The 25942-nt window shown below is 48.8% G+C and overlaps 1 protein-coding gene across 7 annotated transcripts in view; it reads left to right on the top strand.

Annotated features, from left to right (window-relative positions):
- The first annotated feature begins 9276 nt into the window (after positions 1–9276).
- RBFOX2 (RNA binding fox-1 homolog 2) overlaps positions 9277–25942 on the top strand; it is a 176068-nt gene continuing 159402 nt past the window's right edge. For all 7 annotated transcript variants that reach the window (XM_080392913.1, XM_080392907.1, XM_080392912.1 and 4 more), the window contains exon 1: positions 9277–11590. In XM_080392913.1, the coding sequence (XP_080249039.1) occupies positions 11393–11590 (198 nt within the window). In that variant the 5' untranslated portion in view covers positions 9277–11392. The remainder of the gene's footprint in view (positions 11591–25942) is intronic.

Here is a 25942-nt window from a genome sequence, read left to right as displayed (position 1 = left end):
AATGAGCAAAGCGTGCCACCGGGTCCCCGCGGAGGGTCCCGATTTGTTTGCTTTGAGCAGCAGATGGATGAGTGTTAGGGAGAACATCTCCCTCCAGGGAGACCAGATTGCAGCTTCTCTGTGGCTCCTCTCATAACGTGGGAGTGAAGAGGTGTGCGATGGCAAGAGGAGGTGGACACCTGCTGCACGGACATGGGGCACAGCATGGGTGGTGCTGCATCCGGGATTATCATGCAGGATCACCTGGAAATAGCCTCTTTCTGAAGTGAGATGTCAAGGTCTTGGTCCCCTAGGCAGACAGAGCAGCTGTTTCCTGCTCTGCTGTCCAGGATCTGACAGAGCGGTCCCCCAAAACCTTCCCTCAGCATCCCCCCGGCACCTCCGTGAGTTGTGCGATGGGATGCCCGCTCTCCGCAGGGCTGCAGTACCTACCGCTCACCCAGTAGGAACGGCTGCCTCATGACACTGCCACAAACTATTAAAAGCAGCAAGATGATTAAAATAAACTGTCATGAGACATTCATACCAAACAAAATGCGCGAGCTGGATTCCTTCATTTCCTAGAGAAGTTAATCTATATTTTCAGGCAAGGGAGATGCCCTGAAGTTGGGAGGCGGTTGGGTGATGCTGGCGGGAGGCTCCCCAGACCCGCTTCTCCATCGGCCAGCGGTGAGCAGGCAGGAGCAGTGCTGTGGGAAGCTGGCTGCGGTTCCCCCATCGAACAAAGCCCTTCCTGACTGCTGAGGCGGAGGAAGGAAACACCCTGCAGCAGGCACCGTGGTGGGAAGAGCCAGGGCTGGAAAGGCCAGCGCTCTTCTCCCGGCCATGGCAGAGGGCGGCTGTGCTGCAGCGGGTGAGAGGTGCCGGGGTGGGAGCCCGTGGGGCACCTCCTGGCCACAGTCCAGCTTGCTGGGGCGTGGGGTTGAGCCCTGTGCCGGTGTCCCTGGGGTAGGTGTATTTCAGAGGCAGGAACCCCTCCTGCCTGGTTCTTCTAGGGCCAGGCACATAAGCTGCAAAGGCTGCCACGCAACTTGGGCTTCCCGGTGTTCCCTGCGGCAGGCGAAGCGTGGGGCTGGTGCCTGCCGTACGGCTGCGTGCCGGGCTGGGTCCCTCCCAGCACCAACAGCCCCACGGGCTGTGCTTGTGCCTTGCTCGTGCACTTTCTCTGGGCTCAAGTTGAGCTTCAAACAGCCCTGTCCCACCAAGGCAGAGTGCTCCAGAGGAACTGCAGCAGACAGGTAGGGCTTCCACTCACCCTGGGGCCAACCAGAAGATCCCACAGCTCCCTTCTGTGCTCAGTTTCCTCCAGCACAGGTTAGAGACTCCCTGACAACCCTCCAGCTGGTCCCAGCAACCCTCCTGCCAGCCCAAAGGGGGTTCCTAGCTCTCTGCGGGCGGGTAACCCCCCTACCATCACAAAGAAGAGGCACTTAGGCTCTTGTTTAGGCTGAGGGTAAAGGCCTGACTGCAACCGCTCGAGTACCTTCACTGCGGATGATCACAGCCACCCTGTCCCCGGGTCTACCAGCCCTGCATCGCTCCTGGTGTGGCTGAAGCTGGGGACCCATCTGTGTATGGAGCAGGGCCAGCCCATCATGTTTAAGTCACCGGGTGCGAGTGAACCAAGCAGCAGCGACGGGCTGCACAGACAGCAAACTATTGCTTCGACATGATTTTTTCCCTTTACCTGCTTAGCTTTCGGGTGCTGCCTTTTTCTTCTCCCTGGTTGCAACTAGCACAACCCTTTTCGCTAACCTGGACAGATACTGCATCAGGATAATGACTGCTCTCATGGTTTTGATGCTACTGCTCTCTGCTTTTGCTGAGCAGTGAATAGATAAAATATTTACTGTCTTTTCTTCCTTTTTTCTGTTGTTTTCTTTTTTTTTTTTTACCCTCCTCTCCTCTCTTCTCTGAACTACCCAGCAAATGCTTTGATGCCAGGGCAATCACAGCACAGCATTTCACAGAAAATAAGAAGTGCTCGTGGCAATTCCTGCCCTGCAATTTGAACGTCTGTCCTCTACAAAAAAAGAAACAAAAAAGACAAACAGTGATGGGAGAAAGACCAGTGGTGAAATAAAACCTGTCTTTAGTGAATGCTCACACCCATGACTGCAGCTGGGTATAGGCTTATGCAGAAGCTGTTGGGTAAAATCTGGGGATGTGTGGATCTGGTAGGGTCCTACTGATAAATTACAGCCTTAGAGGATAACGTGGAAATTGTGGATGGAGAATACTGGCTGTGACTGATGGACTGGGATGCATTTAAAAATTCAGTATCTCAAAAAACTAATGAAGAATGGTTTCAGCAAAAGAAATTTCTCATGAGTCGAAAACTGGAAGAAGGGGATAAATTATCAATGATACAGCAGGCAAAAAGGAGTTGCCTTATTTATTTCGAAAGCGCAGTGGAACATGATTTGTACTTACCTGTGTTGATTATGAACCCCACTGAGCTTGATTATAATCCGTTCTCCCAGGCAGGCATGCTGCACTCAGCGGCACAGAGGAAGTGCAAAAGGAATTTGTCTGGGCCGGGATGGAATCTGATTACCGGCCGCACGCTGCAGCAGGGGCTTGTTTCTGAGGATCGGGGACCCCATGCCTCTCAACCCCCCTGTGAGGGCTAAAGCACATAGGAGAAGTTTATTGCAGCTGGTAATTTTTTTTGGCCTGTTTCTGACTGGTTTGGTCCTGTTTGGACACCTAAGCTGGCATTTTGTCACAGCCTGGAGCTGACAGCATGAGGTGATCTTCTTCAGAACCAGGCAATGGCTTGATAATAGCTTTATATTAAACAGAGAGCTTTGCTATAAACTAATTCTAAAGCAGCCATCTCACTGAAGTAGAGGAGCTGAAAGCTGCTTTAATAGTGGTTTTAGTTGGAGCTTGAGCAATTTATGAAAGGGATTACCTGGTGTGATGTCTGTGCTAGCAGGGCTTTGGGCTCGGTGACACAGGATGGCCATGGGCAGCATGAGCAGGGGTTTTGGGTACACTGCGGAGACCCCGGTGGGTGCTGGGGCAGCAGAGGGCTGAGCAGAGGCAGGGCGGTGAGCCCTGGGCTTGTAGGCTCGTGGTCCCAGTAGCTCTGGAGCCTTCAACGAGGTTTTGGCAGCAGAGGGGTGAGTTTGTGCCTGTTCACAGTCTGAGTCCCTGGCTCTCGTTTCTCCTCATCTCCCTTCCCCTACTAACGGCTCCAAGGGAAAGTTCCTGCTGCAGAAAAGGGGGAAAGAAAGAAAAAAAAACAAATGCAGAGGGCTGAGGGATGCAGGGGGGAAAGCAATTCCAAGGATCCAGGGGTGCTGGCAAGGAGCTGCAGTGGGGGTGGACACCCCCCACCGCCCCCATGCACCCAGGCTGGGGTTCCCATCAGTCCAGGCCAGTGGGGAGCTGCACAGGGCGCTGCAGGTCGAGGCACAAATCCCCAGGGACCTTCTAACAGCAGGAGCCCAGGGGCTCCCGTAAGGCCCAGCGTCTGGCACCGTGCATGGTGGTGGGGAGCCAGAGCATCCCCCTCCAGGTGGGACGGGCAGCTGGAGGAGTTGCAGGCCCTGGGAGAGGCACTGGTGTGGGGTGAGCAGCCTGTGTGCACAGAGCAGCCCCCTGAAGGAGTAGCAAAGAGCAGTGCTGAGGTATTCTTAAACCTTTACGTGTGTGTGTGCGTGAATGTGGGTGTTTGTGTGTGTGCCTAAATGTACATATAAGCTTATAGATGGGCGTCACCAGATGCATGTATGTAAGATTGCATTAAGCAGAATGTGGATGTTACCCAGGGTAAGATCCATCACATGAATATTGTAATTAACCTCTAAATACGTACTGCAAACTGAGGAAACTCAGCGTTGAGGTCAATTACAACGTGTATTTGGTAAGTGTATTAGGGTAAGAGATGTACAGCTGAGGCACCCAACCAGGTTGATGGCTGGAGAATGGGAATCAAGGGGACAAGATGATACTGTGTCTTTAAAAACCAGTGTAAGCGAGTCTGGGGATAAAACTATAGTGACTCCTCCAGAATGACACGGTTATAGCCTGTTATGGCAATGATGTTTATTTAGGTGGCCCACTGCTGAAGTATATGCTCAGATTGCTTCCAGCTCTCCCCTCTGCCTTAAATTGCCTGGATTTATAGCGAGTACTTGGGAGACAATGGCCATTTCCCTGTTCCACATTTAACCCGTGTTACCCAAACCCGTGTAACTCCATCTGAGTGCAACTTGTGAAGAAAAGTGGTATTAATAAAGTTGGAGGCAAGTTTCTGGGGAGAGTGGGGCCAGCACGGCAGTGGTAATCCTGAGCCACACAGCCAGTTTCTGGGTCAGCGGACCCTGCAGCACAGGGCTGGTGTCCCCAGGCAGCTCCCGTGTCACTCAGGCAGGGATTTCCACCACAGTTTTATCATTGGCCTCGCAGGACTGTGGATATCCCCTTCTGAATTTTTCACGGGCTGGTTAGGTTTTATTTTGGTTTGACTTTGTAGCCCTGCTCGCTTCCAAATGGCTGTTCAGCAGGCAGGAATAGGAGAAGGGGCTGGAAAACATGACTAAATATGGCTGTGTTTCTGATTGCTACAGACTGCGGGATTAGCGGCCCCTTCATGCCAGCTGAAGTTCCCAAGATTTGAGAGGCACCGAGGAGAGCTGCAGTCCAGCCCTCCCCCCAACTCTTTTTTTTGGGGGGGTTGGTTTTTTTTGTTGTTGTTTTCCACAGAGAAATCTGCAACCTATTGTGTGGGCTAGCAAAGCTGGCACCCTCCAGCCGCCTATAAAATTGCATTAGGCGTTTGGATTTCCTGTAGCAGATTATGTGCTGTCTGGATTTTTGATGATTCTGGGAGGGAGGGTTAGCCTTTTTTTCAGTGGGGGCTACAAATTGCATTTGAAATAATTTCATTTTCTTGGAGATAAGAGAGCACTGGCAATTGGCAGGGCAGATGGACATGTTCCGAGACAGATGTAGGCAGCTTCCCCTGCCTGCAGCTGGCACAGTCGTTCCGGCCGTGCACGCAAGGCACAGCCCTGATTCAGCCCGGCACCAGAGTACTTGCCTCATCCAGAAGCATGTCAATAACTTCATTGATTGCAATGATATTTCTCATGCTTAAAGTTAAGTAAGTGCTTAAATGTCACGCTGAATCACAAGAAAAGGATTTCTTCGTGCTCTCGCAGTCAGTTCTCTTGACCTAGCTGGCTCTGTGTTCATGCACGCATCGGGTTTTTATGCAAACTCTTAGTATTTATGCAGATGTGTCATGTACAGGAGATTTTCTTTACAAACCAGGGTTTGCCTAACTTTGAAAATATCCTCTTGGCTCATATGTAGAGTATTTATTGTGCTTTATTGCAGTTTTCTAATTTAGATCTGAAGACCACGAGGCAATAAATATTTCAAGAGTGGAAAAACTGCACTAAAAAAAAAAAAAAAAAGAAGCATGTTTTCAAATCTTATCTGAAATGTGTGCGGTATCAGCAACAAATAGCTTTGTGAAAGGGTAAAATCAGATTGCAAGTGCTTATTGGTACGATGTCATCATAAATTCACGTAGCACTTTTCTGTGCAAAGGAAAACGGATAACGTTTTGCAGCGAACATACAATTTAAGGGCACAATTTTGGGATCGTATTTATGTGAGTGAGTACTGGGTGTCTCGTATCCCTCTGGACATGGATGTTTGACTACTGAGTAGCCAGCAGGTGGAGACATCCATAATGTCTGCGTTGTGATCTGGAAAGCTGAAGAAGTACGGTTGGACACGTGGAAATTTCAGCTGAAAGTTGAGACCAAGGAAAATACAAGGAATGGAACTGGAAAGCTCTGCGAGTGCGGAGGACACAAAGAGCTAAAACTTTAGCAGCAGAAGAGGAGGGACCTGCAAAATGCTTGGAATAGCAAAAAGCTGGAGCAATCATGGAAACACTCCTGTGGCTTGGATCCCGAGCCGTAATTCATGCTGTTGTAATTCGCACAGATGGTGGCTGTCTCAAGGGAAGGCTTCAACAGCTGGGAAACATCAGGGTGTGGGCCTGCTTCAACTGCACACCCTTTTTTTTATCCCTGCCTCAGTCACAGAAGTGAAAGGTGATACAGGGATCGCTGTAGAAAATATCTGCAAGCTATTAACTGCCCTGGGAGATAGCTCCTCCTGCTAGTTGAGTTGTGTTAAGGACCACCTTAGTTTGGCATTTTGTGTGCAACAGTGCGCTTCCAGACACTTTTCAATAAACCGTTTAGGGAGAAACAATCAGCCTTGACTCCGAAGATCAGCCATGTAGTAAATTAAGTTCTAGCTAGGGGCCCCTAATAAAAAGGGTGCCTCACTGAAAACAAACAGGAGTTACATGATAACACCCGCTCTGTTTGCATGATGTGCCCCGCCACCACAGTGGGTGTTTTGCCTTGTCCTTCGCTCGGTCTGCCTGTTCCACCGGGAACGAACGCAGCCTCCAGCGGAGCATTTGCCCTTCTCGAGCTGCGCCTCCAGCAGATTTGGAAACAAGCCGTTGCAAATAATGATTCGTACGGTCTGTTTGTTTGTGTGCCCATGTGGGCTGAATAATAACGCCATGGCCACTCAGCTGCTACAGATTTGTGTCTGAGAGCGGAGAGGGTGGCACAGCCCTGAGGCACTTTGGTGGCACAGCCAGGGGTGTATTTATGCATGGGCTGTGGCTCCAGTGAGGTTACCAGAGGACCACATCAATGGTCGTTACTGTTGGCCCATTGACGTAGACTCTGGCCTCCGACAACCTCTGGTTCATGCAGCACAGGCAGCTGAGGTGAATAAATGCCAGTATTTGCCCGCTGCTTGATCTCTGGCACCCAGAGGGTGGGGAAAGCCAATGTTTTTTCCTTCTTGTCTGCATCCCCATGCACTACCTGTGGTACCTCCGTGGCTCACACTACTTATCTTGAGCCAGTCAAGCTCTGCTATCTCAACAGGAAAGCAGACGTTTCATTTCCCAGACATGCTCTTCACATGTTTCCTATTATTACACATTTTGGGGATATAGTGAAAGCGCCGAAGGCCCTACTTTATTCCCCATCCTCCCAGCCACAAGCAGCGCAGGCAGACAGCATTTTTATGCTAACTGCATATAAGCAGATAACTGCATCTGCACTGCAGGTGGTGTACTGCTTTAGCAGCATCTGTATACCTGAAACAGCACAACTTTTGTATACGACGATACCCCAAAGAACCACAGACCAAACCACAATTAGCAACGATAAATGCACTGCAGCAATGTTTGAAGCCAGCAGGAAAACGAGTCAGGAAGGTTTTACTCTGAGCTCTCTGGTTGATTCCCAGCTGTTGACATTGCTGCTTTGCTGGAGCGCTGAGGTGCTCAGTGGCTTTTGCTGAAGCCAGGTGTCCTCGTTGTAAGAGGTGGCACTGGGAAAAGATTGGGTTCATTGTGGGTGTTGACCCACTGACTGACAGCTGACAGCACCCTTGCGTCAGAGTGACATCGATATTGGCATCCTGCCACTGCTTGGGGACTGGCATCCTTTTGGCAGACGGTTTAAGTCAGGTGACAAAGTCTTTGGATTTTGTTGACTTAGGTTATGTATTTTTGGTTTTGTGCTAATCGGTGAGGAGAAAAGGCACCTTCTGTTAATAAAATTTTGCAGCAAAGACCCAGCCTGAGATAAGCAAGGAGCAACATTTACCCATGCTTGTTGCTACAGAAAGCTCCACCGCAGCTTCCTGCAAAACCAGGACTGAAGTGCGGGCTGAAACTTTACCTTGGCAGCACTTCATTACCTGTGGGAGTACGGCTGTCAGGAGGATGAGCGTTTGGCTCCAGGAGCTTGGCTGGCAGGACAGAAACAGCAGGAATGAGCAGGGCTGGGCAAGCCACTAAACCTCCCCTGACCACTTAGCAGAGAGACCGAATCCACTGGGAAGGAGAGGGGCAAAACTGTGGGAGGCTGTGAGGGCAAGAGGGAGCTAGTCAGCAGGATGAGACATCCTCGTGTGTAGGTGATGGAAGCAGCAAGAAACTGTTCTCAGTTGTGGTGGAGAGGACAGATTTGCTCTGAACTGTCTCCTAATGATTTCTATGCCTTTGGGTCAAAGATTAATAGCCAAGTTTGTGCCTCACTTCACGCCTGTGTCTCAGAACCTACATGAATCATTGCCTCTGCTCCATCCAAGCATGTCATGGGACTCAGGTCTTTGTACTTCCATAGGTGTTTGACAGCCAGTATCCTATGCCACCTGATCTCCAGCCCAATGGCAGCACCAGCACATGTTCCTTCAAGGAATCCCTTCAGAGCATGTCTTTCTGGGGCAGCAGAAACACACACTACACCCCCTAACTTTACTATGAAATGATACAAATCTGCTCAGAAAGATATCTTCTTCATACCAGCTTCTTAGAGCTCTCTGGAAGGATAGCATTTCATATAGCTGCCTCTCATTGACCTGTCAAAGACAAAGCACTGGTGAGTGCTCTGCAAACTTGTCCATAAAATTACGGCATGTAGGAGCTGTGCTGTGAGTGGAAGGGTTAACAGAGGAGTCAGCTGTTTAGTATGTCTCAGATGTCACATACAAATACCTAAAAGGCAGCTGGGTTGTGTGAAAGGAAATCAACGGATTAAGATTGTAGTCCCAGCTCAAAAGCTTTTTTGTGACTTCAGGAATGCCTCATATCCCTCTCCTTAAAACAGAGATACTACGTATCCCACAAGCATACTATGAAGATTAATTCATTAATCTTTTTTAAGAGGAAATGGAAAGAGCTAGAGAAATAATGACATGAAATATCACAGCAGTAATGACACAAAGCAAACGACAGCATAAAGCATGGCAGCAGCAACTGCAGGTCAATTTGGCAGGGAGGGCACAGTACCCTGCCTCAGCTCTTTTCACCCCACCATAACTGAGGGTTCTCTGTGCTCTGCGGTGGTCCCAGCTGCTCCACTGGCAGGCTGTGGACCATGGCCCGCTGAAAATGCCTCCCCAAGGGACCTGCTTATGGCACCATGAGCTCTTCTGGGTGCTGCTCTGTGGCACGGACCATGTGAACACAGGATGCAAGGGGGAATTGGCAGTAGCTTTGGCACCTGCATGGCAGAAGATGGTGGAAACGGGCTTAGGGGAAGATGAAGAGAAAAATGGAGGCTGGGCACTGCAAAGCAACTCCTTTCAAAGTCCCTCAAGGGGAGTATCAGACAGACACCTACATCACAGTGAGAGGAGCACTCCAAGTGCACACACAGATTTGATTCCAAACCATTTACTCATAACTTGTCTTCAGGTTGTACCTTTCATCTAGAACCCCTCATTAAAATTAAGAGGAAGACAAATACAAAAACGTTGCTTTTTCTGAACGAGTAGCATCCCACTCACGAGAAACTCAGCTTCTTTTCAAGCCAAGAGTGGACTGAACACATTCCTTCAACGTTGTTTGACAGTCTGGCTCGCCTTATCAAACCCAGTCAAGATGAGTAAGACATGTGTTTACCCTTGGTAGGTGAGCAGACAAAAGCTGCATGTAATTGTCCTCTGGGTGCCTGCCACTCCATGGGGATTTGTAATCATTTTGGAAAAAAAGATTTTCCCCGTCACCGGAGGAGACAAGCTGGCACCTCAGCACAAAACATACCACTTAAAATAGCTTTTAACGTGGCCCTGAAAACTATTTTTGGATCCGGAAAAACACGGTGTATGGGAAGACCGGAGTCACGTATTGTAACTGTCAGTCAAAACCCAAAGGCTCTGTCATTTCATGAAGATCAGCAGATGTGTAAAGACACACCAAGCTAACCTAATTGGTCTGCAGGCTTTGTTATACACGGTGATACTAGAGATGTCAAGAAGGGCTTCCTCCTATATGTGTTGACTCACAATGACCACCTCCATTCCTGGTTTTCTCCTTTTTCTCCAAAGCGTTGGCAGGCGGAGGAAGAGTGCCATTCTCATCCCGCAATACAGCCAACCACAGATTTGTATTATGATCTACAGATTCGATTCTCCATTAAGTTGCCGTGGCTTCCAGACTACTTTCAGGACAGTACAGGCTGCCTGTGCGTTCCTCATTATAGAGCAGACATCACCCTTGGTGCTACCTGACAGCAGCTGCGTAATAAAATCAACTTTACATTTCTGTTGAGAACCCCAAATTTGTTTCTCAAGAGCAAAAATATGGAGACATACAAAAGGGCTGATGAACACGCTTTAGGTTTTTGAAGACTGGTGCAGTGTCTTCTTCTGGTTGGATGTCATCTGCAGCAGAACAAATTAAAGGTTATATATAAAAATGCCAGAGAAACCTATGGAGGCTATTGGGACCAGAAAGCAGATCAGTTCCTTTCTCAAGAAACCAGAAGCAGCCTGGGGCTGTGAGAGAGTCCCAGGGTGAGCTGCCCAGAACAGCACAGGGGAGGCCTGAAGAAGGCCAGAAAGGACACGAGCGGCGAGCGATGGGAGGTCGTGGTGCGCGGGGGCAGCACCAGGTACAGCACTGGGGAGCACACCCCCAGAAGCTGGATGCTCCTGGAGCAGGGGATCAAGTCAGTGCCCCTCACCCCCCATCCACCTCAGCTCAGGACCGCTCCCTATGGGCAGAGCCCCTGAAACCCCACCGGTGGCACCACCCGGCCAGGATCACGGCTGTGGCGGGGGCTCGGGCACCGGCCCTGCCCGGGGGCTCTGCACCCCTGCGCCAGCGTGACCGCCCGGCCCTGCCGGGGGAGGGTCCCGCACCCGCCGCGGGCCGCTGAAAGCTGCAGGGGCCCGAAGCACCCGCGCCTAGGCCCGGCCCCGCTGCCAGGAGGCCGGCAGGCGCGGGCAGGGGGGACCGGGCCGCCTTCGCGCCCCAGCCCCGCGCCCATCGCCCCAGCCCCGCGGCCCCCGCAGCGCCGCGCTCGCGGCTCAGCCCAGGCCGCGCGGGACGAGGCAGCCCGGGCGCGGGGCTGGGCGGACGCCGCCTGAGGCGGCTCCGGCTGCAGCGGCCGGGCCGGGCGGGCGGGCGGGCGAGCGGCCATTTCCCGCCGCCCCGTGCGGCCCGGCGGCGACGGCTGCGGCGGCGGCGGCGACCCCCGGCGGCCTGTGCCTCCCGGCGGCCCCGCTCCGCCCCGCCCCGCGTCCCGCCCCCGCCCCGCCCGCCGCCGCCACCGCCGAAGGTTGCCGAGCGGGGGTCGCGCGGCTCCGGCGGCCCGGCCGGCGTTTCCGGAGATTGCCGAGGGGCTTCGGCCCCTCCCCAGCCACCGCCGAGCCCGTGACCGAGGGGCTCCGGTGGGTCGGAGCCCGCCGCGCCCGCTGCTCTGCTTGCGGCGCGGGGCTCGCCCTCCTTCTCCTCCTCCTCCTCCGGCAGCGCCGGGCGTCGCGGTGACAGAGCGGGGCGATCGCGGCGGGGTCGGCCGGGGCTCCGGCGGCGCGGATGGCGGAGGGCGGCCAGCCCCCGCAGCAGCAGCAGCAGCCACAGCCGCAGCTCCTGGCCGGCGGCGGCGCGGGGGCCGCCCGCGGCGTGAAGCGGGAGCCGGAGCTGGAGCAGCCCATGCCCGGTGGGGACGGCGCCGAGGGCGGCCACAGCAAGCGGCTGCGGACGGAGGCGGAGGCCGACGGCGGCGGCATGCAGGTAGCGGGCAGGGCCGGGCCGGGCGGGCCCTCGCCGGCTTTCCTGTACCGGGGCTCGGCGGGAGGGGGGCGGCCGGGCCGGGCCGCGTTTCATTTCGGTTTGCGGGATTCAGCGCGTTGCTTACGGGCGCGCGGCCCTTTCCCCCGCCGGCAGCGGCCGGGAGCAGCGAGGGGGGCGGCGGGTCTCCTGCCCGGGGCTCCCCGGCCTGAGGCGGGCGGCTCCCGCGGCGCAGCCCAGCACGTGGGGCCGCGGCCCTCCGGGGGCCGCCGCTGGGCCCGGCGCTCCGGGCGGCGCCGTCCGCCGCCGCCGCGGACCCTGGGGAGGCCGCGGACCGTGGGGAGGCCGCGGTGGCGGGGCTGGGCGCGGGGGGTGGCGGCGGGTGGCGCGCTCCTGTCGCCTTCGGGTCTCGTAAGCCATCGGGAGGAACCCGGGTGCTGCCTGGGGAGGAGGAAGGGGCTCGGGGGGCGGCGGGGGGGCGTCATCCCGCTTGGCACGGGGGCTGCCGGCGGGGTCTTACGGTGCTGTCGCCTTCGGCCAGCACGTTTCGATCGTCCCCAAAACGTTGCGCTTTCCAGGTGCGTTCGCTTTTGTGTTTTGTGGGGTGATGCTGCCAGGGCTTTCCTGCTTTCCTTTGTCTGGGTGTTGTACGGGGTGGGTTGTTACGGCAGTCGCGCCGGCCTTTTGCATCCCTTTCTCCTGAGGAGTGTATCGCAGGTCTTGGGAGGCGGTGTGATTTATTCACCTGAACTTGTTTCTCTTCTCACCTTGTCTTGGGTTCGTAAACACCGCTGGTAGTTTCCAAGGGGAGCATCCTGTCTTCTCCAGCATGCTTCTCATCCAGACGCCGAATGCTGGCCCGTGGTCTTTCTTATTTCCCAGGCTGTCCCCAGTTTGCACGCTCAAGATTTTTTTTTTTTTATTTTGTTTTTAAATAGCTTATAGCTGGAGGGTTTTGTTTGTGGTTCTGTTTGATATTCAGCTTTTCGTGGCGGTGTCTCCACCTTACAACATCACTTTTTCCCCAGCGTGATGGTGTGAGCAGAATGTAGGCTGGAGCTTCACACCCGAGTGATGCTGCTTGTGCTCCCACAAGGCCAGTAAAAACCATGCTGTGCTCCTTTATTCCTTGAAGTAGTATCTTCTCCCACATGTAGGTGTCAAGTATGACTCGGACAATGTATATAATGGCAAGGAGAAAGATGCTCAGCATTGAGGGAGTGCTTATATGTTGTGCCTTGTTAGGAATTATGAATGAGTGCTTGAACATGGTGACATGAAATTCTTCCAGCTCTTCCAAGTCTGAGGCACAAGTTCTGCATAGCTACAGGAGGTGCACCAGTTTACCTGCAGTTAGTGGTTAAACTGGCTGGTGTCGATGTAAACAGGTGATAAATCAACTGAAAATTGCCCGGGGAGGGACTTGAACTGGATTAACAAAAGAGTCTTAAAATTCCATTTTATTTTTTTTTTTTATTGCAAACAAGTATGATTTCTGTATACGTAAAAGTCTCCCCTCTATGTTTACATTGAGGACAGTGTTTTATTATCTGGTCAATGAATAGTACAGGATGTTAAGATTGCAGCATTTGACTATGGGGCTACAGCAGTGTGTGCACAGAGATGTGTAGTGCTGGTGGTAATGGTAGTATGGATTAATTGTGGATTTTAGTGGAAAGTTGGGGTTTTGTTTCCATGTCAAACACAGGCGAACAGTGGAGAAATTAGATGGAGAAGTGCAGCTAGTAGAGTCCAGTTTTAAAGTTGTGTGTTTATAGTCTGTAACTGTTCTTTAGACAGGGACCTCCATATTGTAGTTGGTATTCTTAGTGTAATTTTAATATTTATGTATATCTGGAAAAGGTTTTTTCAGTCTTTCAATATAAAAGATGAAAATAAACATGTATGTATATACACACGCACACATGCCATTGTGTGTGTCCAGAAGTTTCCCTTGGCTTTTTTTACTGTTAAAAAGGGTGTTTTATTTATTTGGAGAATCTTCTCATGTTTGTAACCAAGAAATACCAAATTTGAAGCCAAACTTGCAAGTAACATCAGAGCTAGGAAAAAGGTGTTCTTTAATGTTTGGGAAATTTGTTATCTTTTTACTTAAAAGTCAAAACACAAGATTGCCTTTCATGAAGGTTTCTGTTCAGATGGTATATTCTTTTGAAGTACCTTATTTTAGAATAACAGCTTCTTTTTAGTAAATTCCTTACGTTTGACTGTACGTAATGCTTACAAGAGGAATAAAGACCCTATTCTCTGATTTTTTTTATTTTTTTTTTAATTATTACCCCCCCTCCTCCATGTACTAGAGGCTTTCTGGAAACTGGAAATAACACTAGAAACTGTTGTACCTTGTTTTTCCTGCAGATCCTGTCAATTTTCTACTTCCTGTTCCAGAGCCACAGGCTGTTGCTGTGTAAACTTGGTGACCTCATGTCCCTGGGCTGATAGCGAGGAATCCTGGGGTGCCACACTTGCCACAGTTTCTTTGCATAACCCCTACCTAGCAGTGGTTCAGGGTGTGAACACAGCTTGTAAAGCTGAAATAAACAATTTAGCTATAGAAATTATGAATGCAACTGTAAAACTAATACCCTTTTTTTGGTCTCTTAATATGAAATATAGAAGCTAGCCTATAGGAAGATAAAATAGTAGCTGGTTATTAAGAACTTGGGGCGAAGTGTGCCTTAAAGCTTAAAGTAGCCCTTAAATTTAGTGAGCTTCTTGTTCTCTGCTGTCTCAGGCCAGCATGCTCAGACAGCTTATGCAGTTAGGGTTTCATTATCTAATCCATCTTTGATCAGGCTGGATAAATGGTGTTTGGCCAGTGCTGATCTTGTTAGGAGGGTGGTGTAAAGCTGCTTGAGTTGGGATTGGGACAAATCGGATCATGGCTGCTATCTGCTTCTGGGACATATTTCAGTTAATCGTGGCGTGGGAGGAAAAGGACCAGCACATACTGCTACTTTTTAGCTCCCTCTGGTCCATAAGTGGCAAAAATCAAATTCCGCCGACCAGGAAGGTCTCCTGGAAGTGTTTGGATATACTTGCAAGCTTTGGAGGTAAAGGGCCCCAAAGGTACTGCTGCTTTTTAACTGTATATATATACTAGCTAGGAACTAGCTTGCTCTGTGTTTCCTGGCTTGGATGAGTTGAATCATTTGGATCAGCTTGCTGATCTTGGTGAAAATAATCCCTAACAGAGGAAGAAAAAAACGTTATATTGGTGTAAGTCACTTGTGAAACTGCACTGAAATGCAGTTGTTAATGCAGCTGTATTTGCTGCCTGTCAGAAGAGGTTGACTGCTGCACAGATGGAGGAGATCGCACCCTTGCAATTATTTCTCTCCTCCTCTGTTCCTTGCATGATGAAAGACCAGAAATGTTGTGGCTAGCTGGGAAGTGTCCCTTCTTTCTCTTTGGAGCTGCAGTCAGAGGTGTAATTCCATGGTGCTGTTTGTCTTCCCCATTGAGGTCCTAGAGGTGTATCAGCCAGCTTATGCTGCTGAAGAAAATTGTTAAAATATCTTCCAGTTCCTCCGTGTGGGGTTGAATGAGTTAATCGACTCCATTCAGTTCCCAAGGTGAATTTTGGTTCAACATTTTTATAGGGCCTAGGTTGGTTAGTGGATTAAAATTATACCTAGAGGTAATACGTAGTTGGAATTAGATGCAAGGTGTGGACAGAGCTGATTCTTGTTCCTCTTTCATGAATGACTTGTGTGCTCAGGATCCCTGAGAATTGGGGGAAATTACCCCTGCAACCATGAGCATGGCTGACAGGGAAGACACTTCTTGTAGCTGTGGTATATGTCTTATCGAGTCCACGTAAACTTTTAGTGGCAGTGATGAGTGGTGACTTTGTATTGTCATTCAGGCATGTCTTTACAGGGTTCATAAAGATGACTAACAGTGTTGAGATCAGTCCCCTGTGACTAAATAATGATGTAATAGATGATAAGTCTTTGCTCCGCAATAAAGTCAGTGGTTTCTCTTCCTACTGAGAGCCAGAAGATGGTCTGTAATACCTTCTGCCAGCTTGACTTCTTCCAGCATGAAGACTGGAAACCCTGAACAGCAGCAGGCCACAGAAAGGGGAGAGTGGGGACACTGGTGGTGCTTCATGGCAAACAGTGTCCTCACCCGTTCATGGTGCTCCAGAGGAGGGCAAGAAATCAGTCTGCTGATAATTTCCCAAGATGGGTTTGGGTTTTAGAAGTAATAGGGCTGAGTGGGACTGTAATTGAGAAGGGAACAGTAAATAACAGCTTCTGTGCTATGGGGACCCTATGGAAATCTGTATTTTTAAATCTTACAGAAGAGAGTATCTTCTGTAAGTAGATGGTTCCAGTAAATGAGGGAAAAGCTGTGTAATCAGGTTAGCTTTTTCTTCTCTCTTATTATTCATGGCATGGTTCTCTTTGTAAAGAGATGCAGAGCAATGCAGGGGATAGAAGATATTCTAAAAAAGAAACGAAGTTCCAGTTTTTTGAAGCTGACGCCTGCTTTGGATCCAGGATGAGGTGTCCTGGGATGCTGTTTGGACAGACTAGCATTGCTGATGTGATGAGACATAATGAATCACCTTTAAGTTTGTTGTTACTTTTGTTTGCTTTTGTCCTTTGCTTTTTTGAAAATATTTGAGTGTTGTGAGTTAGACCTGACATAGTCTGGGAAGACTTAGAAAATGCAGTTCAAAGAAAAGGTTTGGCAAGCAGACTGAAAGTTGGGATTTTGGAGACATTGAGAGCACTTTAATGTTGACTCTTTTCTTGCCATATTCAGGAAAATGGAAAGCCCAAGTAAAGTATTCTGGATTCTTTAGCACCCTTCCAGGCTCTGTCGGTATTTCTCTTTGGATTTCAGAGGTTTGTGTTTAAAGGTGATGGCTGCAGTTTTGAGGTTGGAAGCTGAACAGAGGTCTGGCTCTGTTGGAAATGGTTTCCTTCTGTGTATGTGTACCAGCTGTAGACATAAGCATTTTATTTTTCCTTTTCAGAACTCCTATTTAGAAACATGAGTGCACTGGCATTTTGCAGAAAGGCTGGGCTCTCCCTTGCGTTTTTAAAAGGTTGCCCACCTAGCTGAGTTTGGAGCAGTGTGCCTCTCTCCCATGCATGTCCTGTGAAGTACCCTCGTGGCTTTTCCTGCCAATGGTGCAGCAAGCAGGGCTCCCACCTTGCCCTTTTGTTTTGGAGGTTCACGCCTCTTTTCAAGACTGTCTCAAGGAAGTGCTGGTCACTGAAATTTTGGCAGCTGTGTTGCTGTTAGCTGCATGGTTTATTGTGGCTGTACTGAGGGCTTTCAGTGGCTCTGCTGTGGTGAGGTTGGTGGCAACAGGAATAGGAGATGCATGGAGACACAAAGGAGGCAGTGGTAAAATAAAATAAAATAAAAACTGCTTCGTTTGCATTAGTGGTAGGGAAGCCAAACTGAAGTTGAGATGGACCTGAACTGGATTCTGTGAGTGGTCCACTGCCCCCCTGGAGACTGCTGCTGAAGGACATACCTCTTGTTAGCTTGGAAAAATAGAAGCCTGTCACTAGCAGTGTTTGGTTTGTTGCACAGGAGCCTCTGCCCCTTTGGAAAATGTTAGGGATCGCATTGGTTGAAGAGGTTTTAAAACCTATCCCTCTATGCTGCTGACTTCTCTTGTGGGGTGGAGCAAACCTTAGTTTTCATACCAAGCAAGAGGAGGGCAAGTGTTTTGGTCGGCTGGAAACCTCTTAGTTAATTTGCTCATCTTGGATATTACTTGACCTTCTGTGTGTATGTGTGCTTTTGAAATGCGGTGGCTGAGGGATCAGAGGAACATCCAGAAGTGAAGTAAGAGTAGCAATTAGAAGTAACGAGTTCCAGTTCATTGAAGCATTCTGTTGATTTACTTTTTACAGGGGTATTGAGTGGACACTGGAGTGTAGTTGTCATGAGATAATCCCGATGTTTAGGGATTAGAGCTGCTTGACTGCATTTTGGGCCTTAACTCCCTTTGCTCTCCAGTAAATTTAATTTGGCCAGCAATCTTTATAAATTCCGGCACATGTTAGTTTGAAAGATGTGTATATATTTTCCTCAGCATGCTTCCCCCTCCCTCCACTTCACTTCCCTGAGTGCACCTCCAGTTTTTGGGTTTAATTTGAGATGTTTGTAGGAGCCAAGCCCAATGATGGCAGGGGCTGTACAAAACAGTCTTCGCCAGGCTTGGGCCATGCCAGTGTCCTGACTTGCAGCGCTCCTTGCCAGGGTTCTGCCGAGCTGTTCCACTGAGCCGTGCCAGGGCACCTCTCCTGCAGAAAACCTTTGCTGCCTGCTGGGCTTTGCTGAGAAGGGCCCTCGTAGGTTGAAGTTTCTAACCTGTGTTCTTGGTTCTGGAGGATTTCTGGGGTGTTTGGGAACCGTTCCAGTTCCTCTTGTTTGGCTTGTCACACGTGCATATGGCTGGCATCTATCGAAACCACCCAGGCAGCTGTCTTGCTGGACTGAGGGAAACGGGATGCTGACTCCTTAGCGATAATATGATGTATTTAAGTAGCTGCAAAGTGGGAAAGGTTGTATACAAAAGCCTTCCCCTTTAATCAGGGGCAACAGCTGAACTTGAGCTGGATCTAGCATCTGTTTGGGCAGAGCAGGAAACTTTGGCAGTTTCTGCCAGCTCAGTTGGTGCGACATTGGTGTTCAGTCAGCTATATACCATTGCCACCTCCTAACCTTTGGAGTGTGGGCAGAGTGTACTTGTGATTCATACCGATTAGAAAAGAGGTCATGAGATCTTTTACTTGCATCTCTTGGGTAGGACAGTGGGACTCGGTCTGGCATGTTTTTGAAGTGGCTGTTCCTGGGGCTGTTTCTTGTGTCTGCTTTTGTCTAGGAGAATTCATTGTGCAAGAAGATTGGGTGCTTGCTTCAAAAAGTGTGGGCTAGAAGCAATTGTTGCTTTTTCTGTGTGACTTTCTTGGGTTTTATCCGCTCATAACTGCCTCAGCAATAATGCCAGGTATTGGCATAGAGATGGGGAAGAATCTGTACCGTTTAAGGGGGGGACAAAAAAGCCCCCATGTGTCAGCACTTCTTACCCTCTGGCTGTATGTAGCTAAATTTCCTTTAATAGAGAGGCTAAAGCAGCAACCTTATGTGGCATTGCTGTGTGTTGCAAATATCAAAATATTTTCCCCAGAGGCCTTTGAGGCCCTGGGATCTGGATCCAGCTCAGGTTTCTTCAAGGGATCAGAGTGTGCTCTTTTAGTTGAGGCTTTCTGCACAGCTTTTCCCCTGCTATTTCTGTAGGATATTCTTGCAGACATTTGGGGTGGTTGTCACCATCGGGGGTGATGCCTGGGAAGAAAATCCCACCAAAGCATCACTTAAAAGCCTTGGTTTAGTGCTGTGTGGGCTAAGAGGAGGCTGTAGCTGGGATCCCAGGCCTATAATTTATTGCTTGCGGTTGCTGTTCCAGTACCCTGCGATGGGTGGGAAGGTGGCCTTTCCTCCAGCCTGCTCACCACCCTCCGGTGAGGCCGGGGGAAGGCTGGGCTCTGTGGGCTCTGCCTGCTGCCGGCCTGGGTGCCTTCTCTCCGGGGCCCCGGTTCCACAGACGGCGTAGCCAGGCGTGACTGTCCCAGCGGCGTGATGGTGCCTCTGAGCCATTGCTGCCCGGCTTTTTGTTTTTACTCTGTTCTGTGGCTTTGCTTGCTTTTTGTGGGAAGACAAATGAGGGGAAGTGCGTGCATTAAAGGGCTTCTCCATTACCCTTTGTACTCTCCTGTCCTGGAGAGAAGGTCCATCAGAGGCCTCTTTCCTATCCTTGTTTCATGTTAAAAGTCCTGTGTAGCCTTGTAGTGAAGCTGGACCAGGATGGAGTATGTTTTGTAGGTGCTTCTCCCTTCTCTTACTCTTGAAGCTGAGCTTTGGAATGACTCGGGGTGGTTCCTGGGATTAAAGGGATCACTCTCTCTAAGTGATGCTACTTCCACTCTCCAGAGTGGCCCCTGCCACGCAACCTGGGGAGATGCAAAAGGTTTGTTCAGGGAAGAAACTTAGGCTGTTGCTGCAGCAGATTGAACCATGGGGTGTACAGAAGGAGGTGGAAGCTGGCAGCATGGTATGGGCAGATGTCCTGGGGTTGGTGGGATGTATCAGAGCAGGAAGCAGGACTCTGTGTGATGTCAGCCTCAGGAATGATCCGGATCATGGAGGAAACTGAGGCAGTAAAGTTTACATATCACTCCTGCTGGTTTGCTGAAATGTGAATGTCTCTTGGGCAGCCAGCAGGAGAAATCAGTTGACTTCTAAAGCTCCTGCCTGTCCTGTTACTTGTTTTGACCAGGAGTGGAAGTTGAAGCGTGTGAAAACACAGAATGCCCTCGATGCGCCAGTTTTAGGAAGAGGTGTGTTATGCTGTCGCAGTGCTGTGAGAGCTGCTGTTTGTGCTGGGTGGTCTAAGGCTGCTGGGACCTGCCTCCTGAATGCAGAGGGTTGAGGAGACAGAGAATGTGCCAGAGGGAGAGCCAGTGCTGCAGTGGGCTGGACCGCGGGAGATTTAATACATGGTGCGTCCAGCATGGTGTGGGCTGGAGCTCGTACCCAGTGAGTACCCAGCAGGAGAATGTGACAAGAAGGCACCGTGTAGGGTCTTAATTATGTGGTTGTACATTTGATATTTATAGAGATGATCTCATCTCCATAAAAGCATCAAATGGATAGCGCTCGCTGAGGCGCTATTAAATCTAGTGGGAGTTTTGTTATCAGTTAAAATGGTGTGAGGTCAGGCTTTGGACTGAGAGCTATTAAATATTTAATTTCTTCCTTTTCATCTTATGTGTGACCCCAAACAGAATTTACTGCAGATAATCTAAACCTTGCACTGAATGCAAAACTATTAATTTTTTAATGGTCTCTTCCACAGTACTCACCAGTGTAGTGTGGGTGTTTCATGGATACTAACGATCTTATTTTTGCAGTTTTCCTGAGAGAAATGGGGACTTGTAGAAATGGGGAATGGAGGTAGTAAGACCAGTTTTGCAAAAATGACACTTGCAACCTGTTTTTTTAAATTTTATTTGTAATTTTTATTGTAGCTGGTAGGGTTTTGGTTATGTTTAAATTCCTGATCTACAGCTCTCCACAACTCCCACTGTATATGTGAATACTTACCACTTCCACATACTGATCCTTAAGTGTGTCATATTGGGCAAATATAAAGCAGTTCTGTCTTTGTCTTGAAAAAAAGTGGAAAAGCTTGAATTAAGTAACTTAGTCATCATCACAGCAAAACCTTCCTTTGAAGATGAGGTTTGAAATCTTAACTTTTTAAGAAGGGATACCACTTGTCTTTAACTACAAACCCACATACCTTTTGGTTTCTGCAGCTGTTTTTGCTGCTCAGAACACAGTGCTTCCTAGGCTTGAACAAAGCACGAGTCAGGCAAAAATAGCACATAAGCCTCATTTGATGTAATGTCCCTGCACATGAGGAAACAGTGGAAGTTGCATGGGTGGCTGTAACTAGCATTTTTTAATCCACAGCCCTCGATTTTTGCAATTGAAACGCTGTTTTAGGATAGAAGGTAGCTACCTTGCCTTTTGAGTTAAAAGCATATTTCGGTCTGTTAGCAAACAGAAAAGCTGCTGTGCATACAGGAAAGTCAGGAACCAGCTCCCTGCGCTGGCTGCATGGGGGACTGGCAGCTCTCCCCCTTCCTGGGGACACAGGTTTCAGCATGGGTGCTTGTGGGGTTAGAGGGAGGCAAGCTAAGGCAGGTTTTGCTGGGGGGGCTTTGTGACACATTGGGCTGCAAAACAGTCCTGCTACTTGGGATTCAGGTATCTTGGGTCAAAAGCACTTGGGTGATCATGGACTTCCTATCTTCTTCCTTTTTCTTGTTGAATAACATGCCCCTGATGCATCCCACCACTGCCTGCTTTTTCTTGCTTTTTTTCATGGGTTCTCAGTTCTGTTCTCTTTTCTTCTTAGCTGAGTACAGCACTGAGAAAAGGGGGACCAGAAATGTGCTGTATGGCTGGGGCTCTGTCATTTGTAGAGAGCCCTGGAGAACAAGACCAGGATTTTGGGCCAGATGATGCCCTATCTTGTTGCCAGGATTGTCAGACTGTTACACTGGAAGTAGTATAAAGCTGTAGGGGAGGAAAAAACACCCCATCCCACTGCTTTTTGCCAAGAGGAGATAAAGGCCAACCTGGCGGTGCCGCCTTTGTGCCTCAGCATCTACTCTAGGAATTCTTGTTGCCTTCAAGTGAGGGAGAAGTGATGAGGCTGGAGGCCTCTTCAGTGCTCACACAAATCCAGTGGAGACCTGGCATCTGCTAATGTCACAGCTGGATCTAACAGCTTTTTCTTTGTGACTTTTATACCTAAACACTTACTGCAAATTTCTGACTTCCTGGCTAGTCGCATTCCCTAAGAGTGGTGGTCTGCATGCCCAGTGCCTCGTGTTGTGAGAGCTGGTCTGAGAGGTCACAGTCGCAAACAGTGGAGGCAAGGCCATTTGCTAGGGTGGGATGGATTCAGCAGCAGGTGATAGCAGCATTTGTGAACAGTGTTGTCTAAGTCATGGTTAAACATCAGCCATGGGCTGGAGAAAGCTTCAGTGGAGAAGGGGAATTAAAAAGGAAGTGGACCAACTGTGGATTTTGATTTTCAAATAAAGAGGGTTACAGTGGGATTTAACTGTGGTGTTTCCGTCTGTCATAGTTTAACCCCAGCTAACAGCTAAGCACCACACAGCCACTCGCTTGCGCCCTCCCTCCCTCTCTGGTGGGATGGAGGACAATTAAAAGGGAGAAAACTCATGGGTTGAGATAAAGACAGTTTAAGCGAAAGCTATGTGCACAGGCAAAGCAAAATAAGGAATTCATTCACCACTGCCCATTGACAGGTGGGTGTTCAGCCATCTCCAGGAAAGCCGGGCTCCGTCATGCATAACGGTTATTGGGAAGACAAATGCCATAACCCCAGATGTTCCCCCCTTCTTTCTTCCCCCAGCTTTATATGCTGAGCGTGATGTCATATGGTATGGAATATTCCTTTGGTCAGCTGTTTGGCTGTGTCTCCTCCCAACTTATTGTGCACCCCCAGCCTGCTGGCTGGAGGGTTGGGGTGAGAGGCAGAAAAGGCCTTGACTCTGTCTGAGCACTGCTCAGCAGTAGTTAAAACATCCCTTTGTTATCAACACCCTTTTCCCCAGAAATCCAAAACATAGCCCCATATTAGCTACTATGAAGAAAATTAACTCTATCCCAGCCAAAACCGTCACGTCATCTGTCCATCCTTCCTTCCTTCCAGTGCCTTCTCATCTGTGAGTTAGTCTTGTCCAAGAACTAGACTACTGTGATGGACTTGGATATGGTAAATGAGAGTGAGACTGGCATTTGACTATATGTCGTCGGACCAGTTATCGGATATATGTGTCTGTGTACCTGTGCCAGGAAATTCATACGATGCTTGTAATTAGGTCTGTGTTTTTTTGTGTGTGCCTCTCTCCACTGATTGCATGCTTCCAGAAAAGACTTGATGCATTTCACCGTCTTTCCTGATATCTCTTCTGCCTTCTTTCAACAGGAGCATCACATGGTTGGTGCCAAATACCGCAGATTCAGAAAAATAACTTTTCTCTGTCAGTAAATCATAAATCAGCACCACTAAGAATTCTTGATGCTTCATGTTCTGACCTGAAACCTCTCTGTCTATGGGGTGAGAACATATCTGAGTTATTTCAGCCAGACTGTGATCAATATATAGGTTCTCCTGGGCAAGGGTGTTTCCCATGGGGAAGATGCTAACTAACTAGAATGGACGGAGGTGCTGTAAAACTTTGCATATGTCTCTCTTCCTCCTATTATTCAATGCTTAAAGGGTTGAGTAAGGATTTCTCCTCTGCTGATCAATGAATTGATGTTTTCATCTTGAGTGGTATCAGGTATTTGTGGCTGGTTTGGATGCTAGGAGGAGCATGGGTTGGATTAGCATCTTGGATCGTGACTCCTTTAAGGACTAGGAATTCTTTGATGAGTGATTACATTTAACTCGGGGCTGTTAGTTGATGGATGTAGATGGAGCATGTCCATGTGGCTTGGGAAGTTTTCCTTAAATAGGCATGACTTTCCAGTGAAAACAGGAAGATACTTTTTGTGTGTTGTTTTTTTTTTTTTTTGAGCTTGGCGTTTGTTTCATTTTTGGAACTCATGATTACTGCAGGCATTTACCATAGAAGTAGCTCACAGTCTTGGTAGCTTTGTGGGGCAGCATTTGGCAGCTATGTTGGAGTTTGATAGGGAGATTGGCTTTCTTTGCAGTGTAGCATTCCATATAGCATTTGTTCATGCTTTCTGTATTTGTTCTATCCTTTCTGTACCAGCTGCCATTTTTCATCTTTGGTGCTCAGGTTCTTCTTCCTTATCATGCTGGCATCTGAAAATCTGAAGCATCTCTATAGCGAAAAGACTAGCCAGTCTGCATATTTTAACAGGTAGATGGGGAATGGATGGTACTTCACTAGGTCTGGTTCATCCTATGATAAAAAATGTTTCTGTTGGATTTTAGTATTTGTTGCTCTGGGGGTTGCAGGCAAATCCTGTTCCCTCAGAGCGAGTAACTCTGGTTATGATGTGAATGTGGTGACAGTCTGCCCAAAGTAATGCCTGTCCCAGACTGTCCTTGGGAAGTGTAGGAGACAGGTGTGTTTGACTCCTGTGTGCACTGAAATTTTCCAAGATGCTTGGTCTCAGCTATTTTGTCACTGTTGCTGACAAGGCATTAGCAAGCTCCTCTGTGAACTCTTGCGTCTATGTCTCTAAGTAAGCATGAAATCTCTCTGCTTGGGCTCCCATATTTATTATAAGGTATTGTGTGGGGTTGCTTCTTTGGATTTGGTGCTTGATAAAGAGGTGTGATGCAAATGCTTTGGAAAACGTGTAATACAGTGGACAAACTGACCAGCCTTGATCACATGGTAGTATCAAGTGTTTTGTTTGGCTTGTGTGGTTTGGTTGATCCTCAGGGTTAGTCTGAAATACAGTTTTTATGTCCGTTCTCCTGAGCAGTTTCTTATTCTAGGTCACCAATTTCTCAATGCCTGAATTCTTGGGAGTTTGTAATTAAGATTCAGAGGTTTGTAGATGTGTCTGATTGGTTTTGGGATTAGCAATCTTCACTTTTGTTTCCAGAATAGGATTTTTAAGACAGTCCCTAAATCTCTGGGCCCTTTGGGCAGGAGTAAACATGTGGCATTGTTCCCCTTCCATGGGTGAATTCCTACCATTGTCAGAGGCAGAGAAATCCTTATTTCCTGGGCAGGGTTTTGATGATGAATACAATCACACTAAGTAGTGGATAACTTCTTAGAAGATAACTTCTCAACTTGACTTCTTGGGTAAGTATTTTTCTGTCTTTTATGGATTTTCCTGGGGTATGGAGGCTGTTGGATGGTTAGCTTCATTCTCTGGACAATCTACTTCTCTGCAGATGGTTATTGCGTAGTGCTGGTTATGGAGGTAACTACCTCCATGAAGTTGCTAGAAAAAATTAAAATGAATTTTGTATGAGCTGTGTTCAAACAGATGCACTGGAACCAAGATTGCAGTGGGAAGGGCGAATGAGTCATACCATGTCCTGATCTCCCAAAGGTTGCTCCATTCCAGCAGAGCCAGGGCAGGTGATGCTGCCTTCCCTGGTGATGGCATGGGCTTTCCCCTCTGGCTACTGTTAAATTAGCCCTGGGTTGGAATTGCTGGAAGTGTGTCTGGTCAAATGCTAATTCAGCATGTTATTTGTGAAGCTAATTGGCAGGGTAGAAGAAAAATTATGTGCCTGTAGGAAACTTCTTACCTGGAAGAGCTTCAATAGTAAAAATGTAAAATGTCTGTTAGGAAAAGTTCTTCCTCTTTGCACAGTTAGTAGTGATAACCAAAAGCAAATTATACAATGCTGTGTTCAGAGCCCTCTAATAGTATTGTCATGGCTTCTGCTTCCGTTTACAGATTTTCCATGTAACTGAATTAAATTAACAAGACTGGTCAATTCATTGCTGCTGTATTTCACCCCCTGGGCAGCAATGAATCTGCTGAGGATGGAGCATCGTTTTCTTGTGCTGCTTGGAAAGGGAGGGTGTACAGCAAAGTGAGGTCATGCTATTTCTTGGGGGAGAGGTTCACAGTCACTGCTCAGTGTCAAATGGAGGAAATGGAGAAGTTTCCCAGAAATCCTTTTCCTCCACCACTTCCAGTGTGGCTCAGTCAATGGAGTAAGTCAGGTAGCAGTGAGGTTTTTTGTCATGTATGGGCTAGCCAGAGATTAATGTATCCACAGTTTGTTCAAGATAGCATTACAGG

The sequence above is a fragment of the Falco punctatus genome (genome assembly GCF_963210335.1).
Source record: "Falco punctatus genome assembly, chromosome: 6".
Taxonomy (NCBI): Eukaryota; Metazoa; Chordata; class Aves; order Falconiformes; family Falconidae; genus Falco; species Falco punctatus.
The sequence above is the reverse complement of the archived record's forward strand: the minus strand, read 5'-3'. Positions and strand labels throughout refer to the sequence as shown.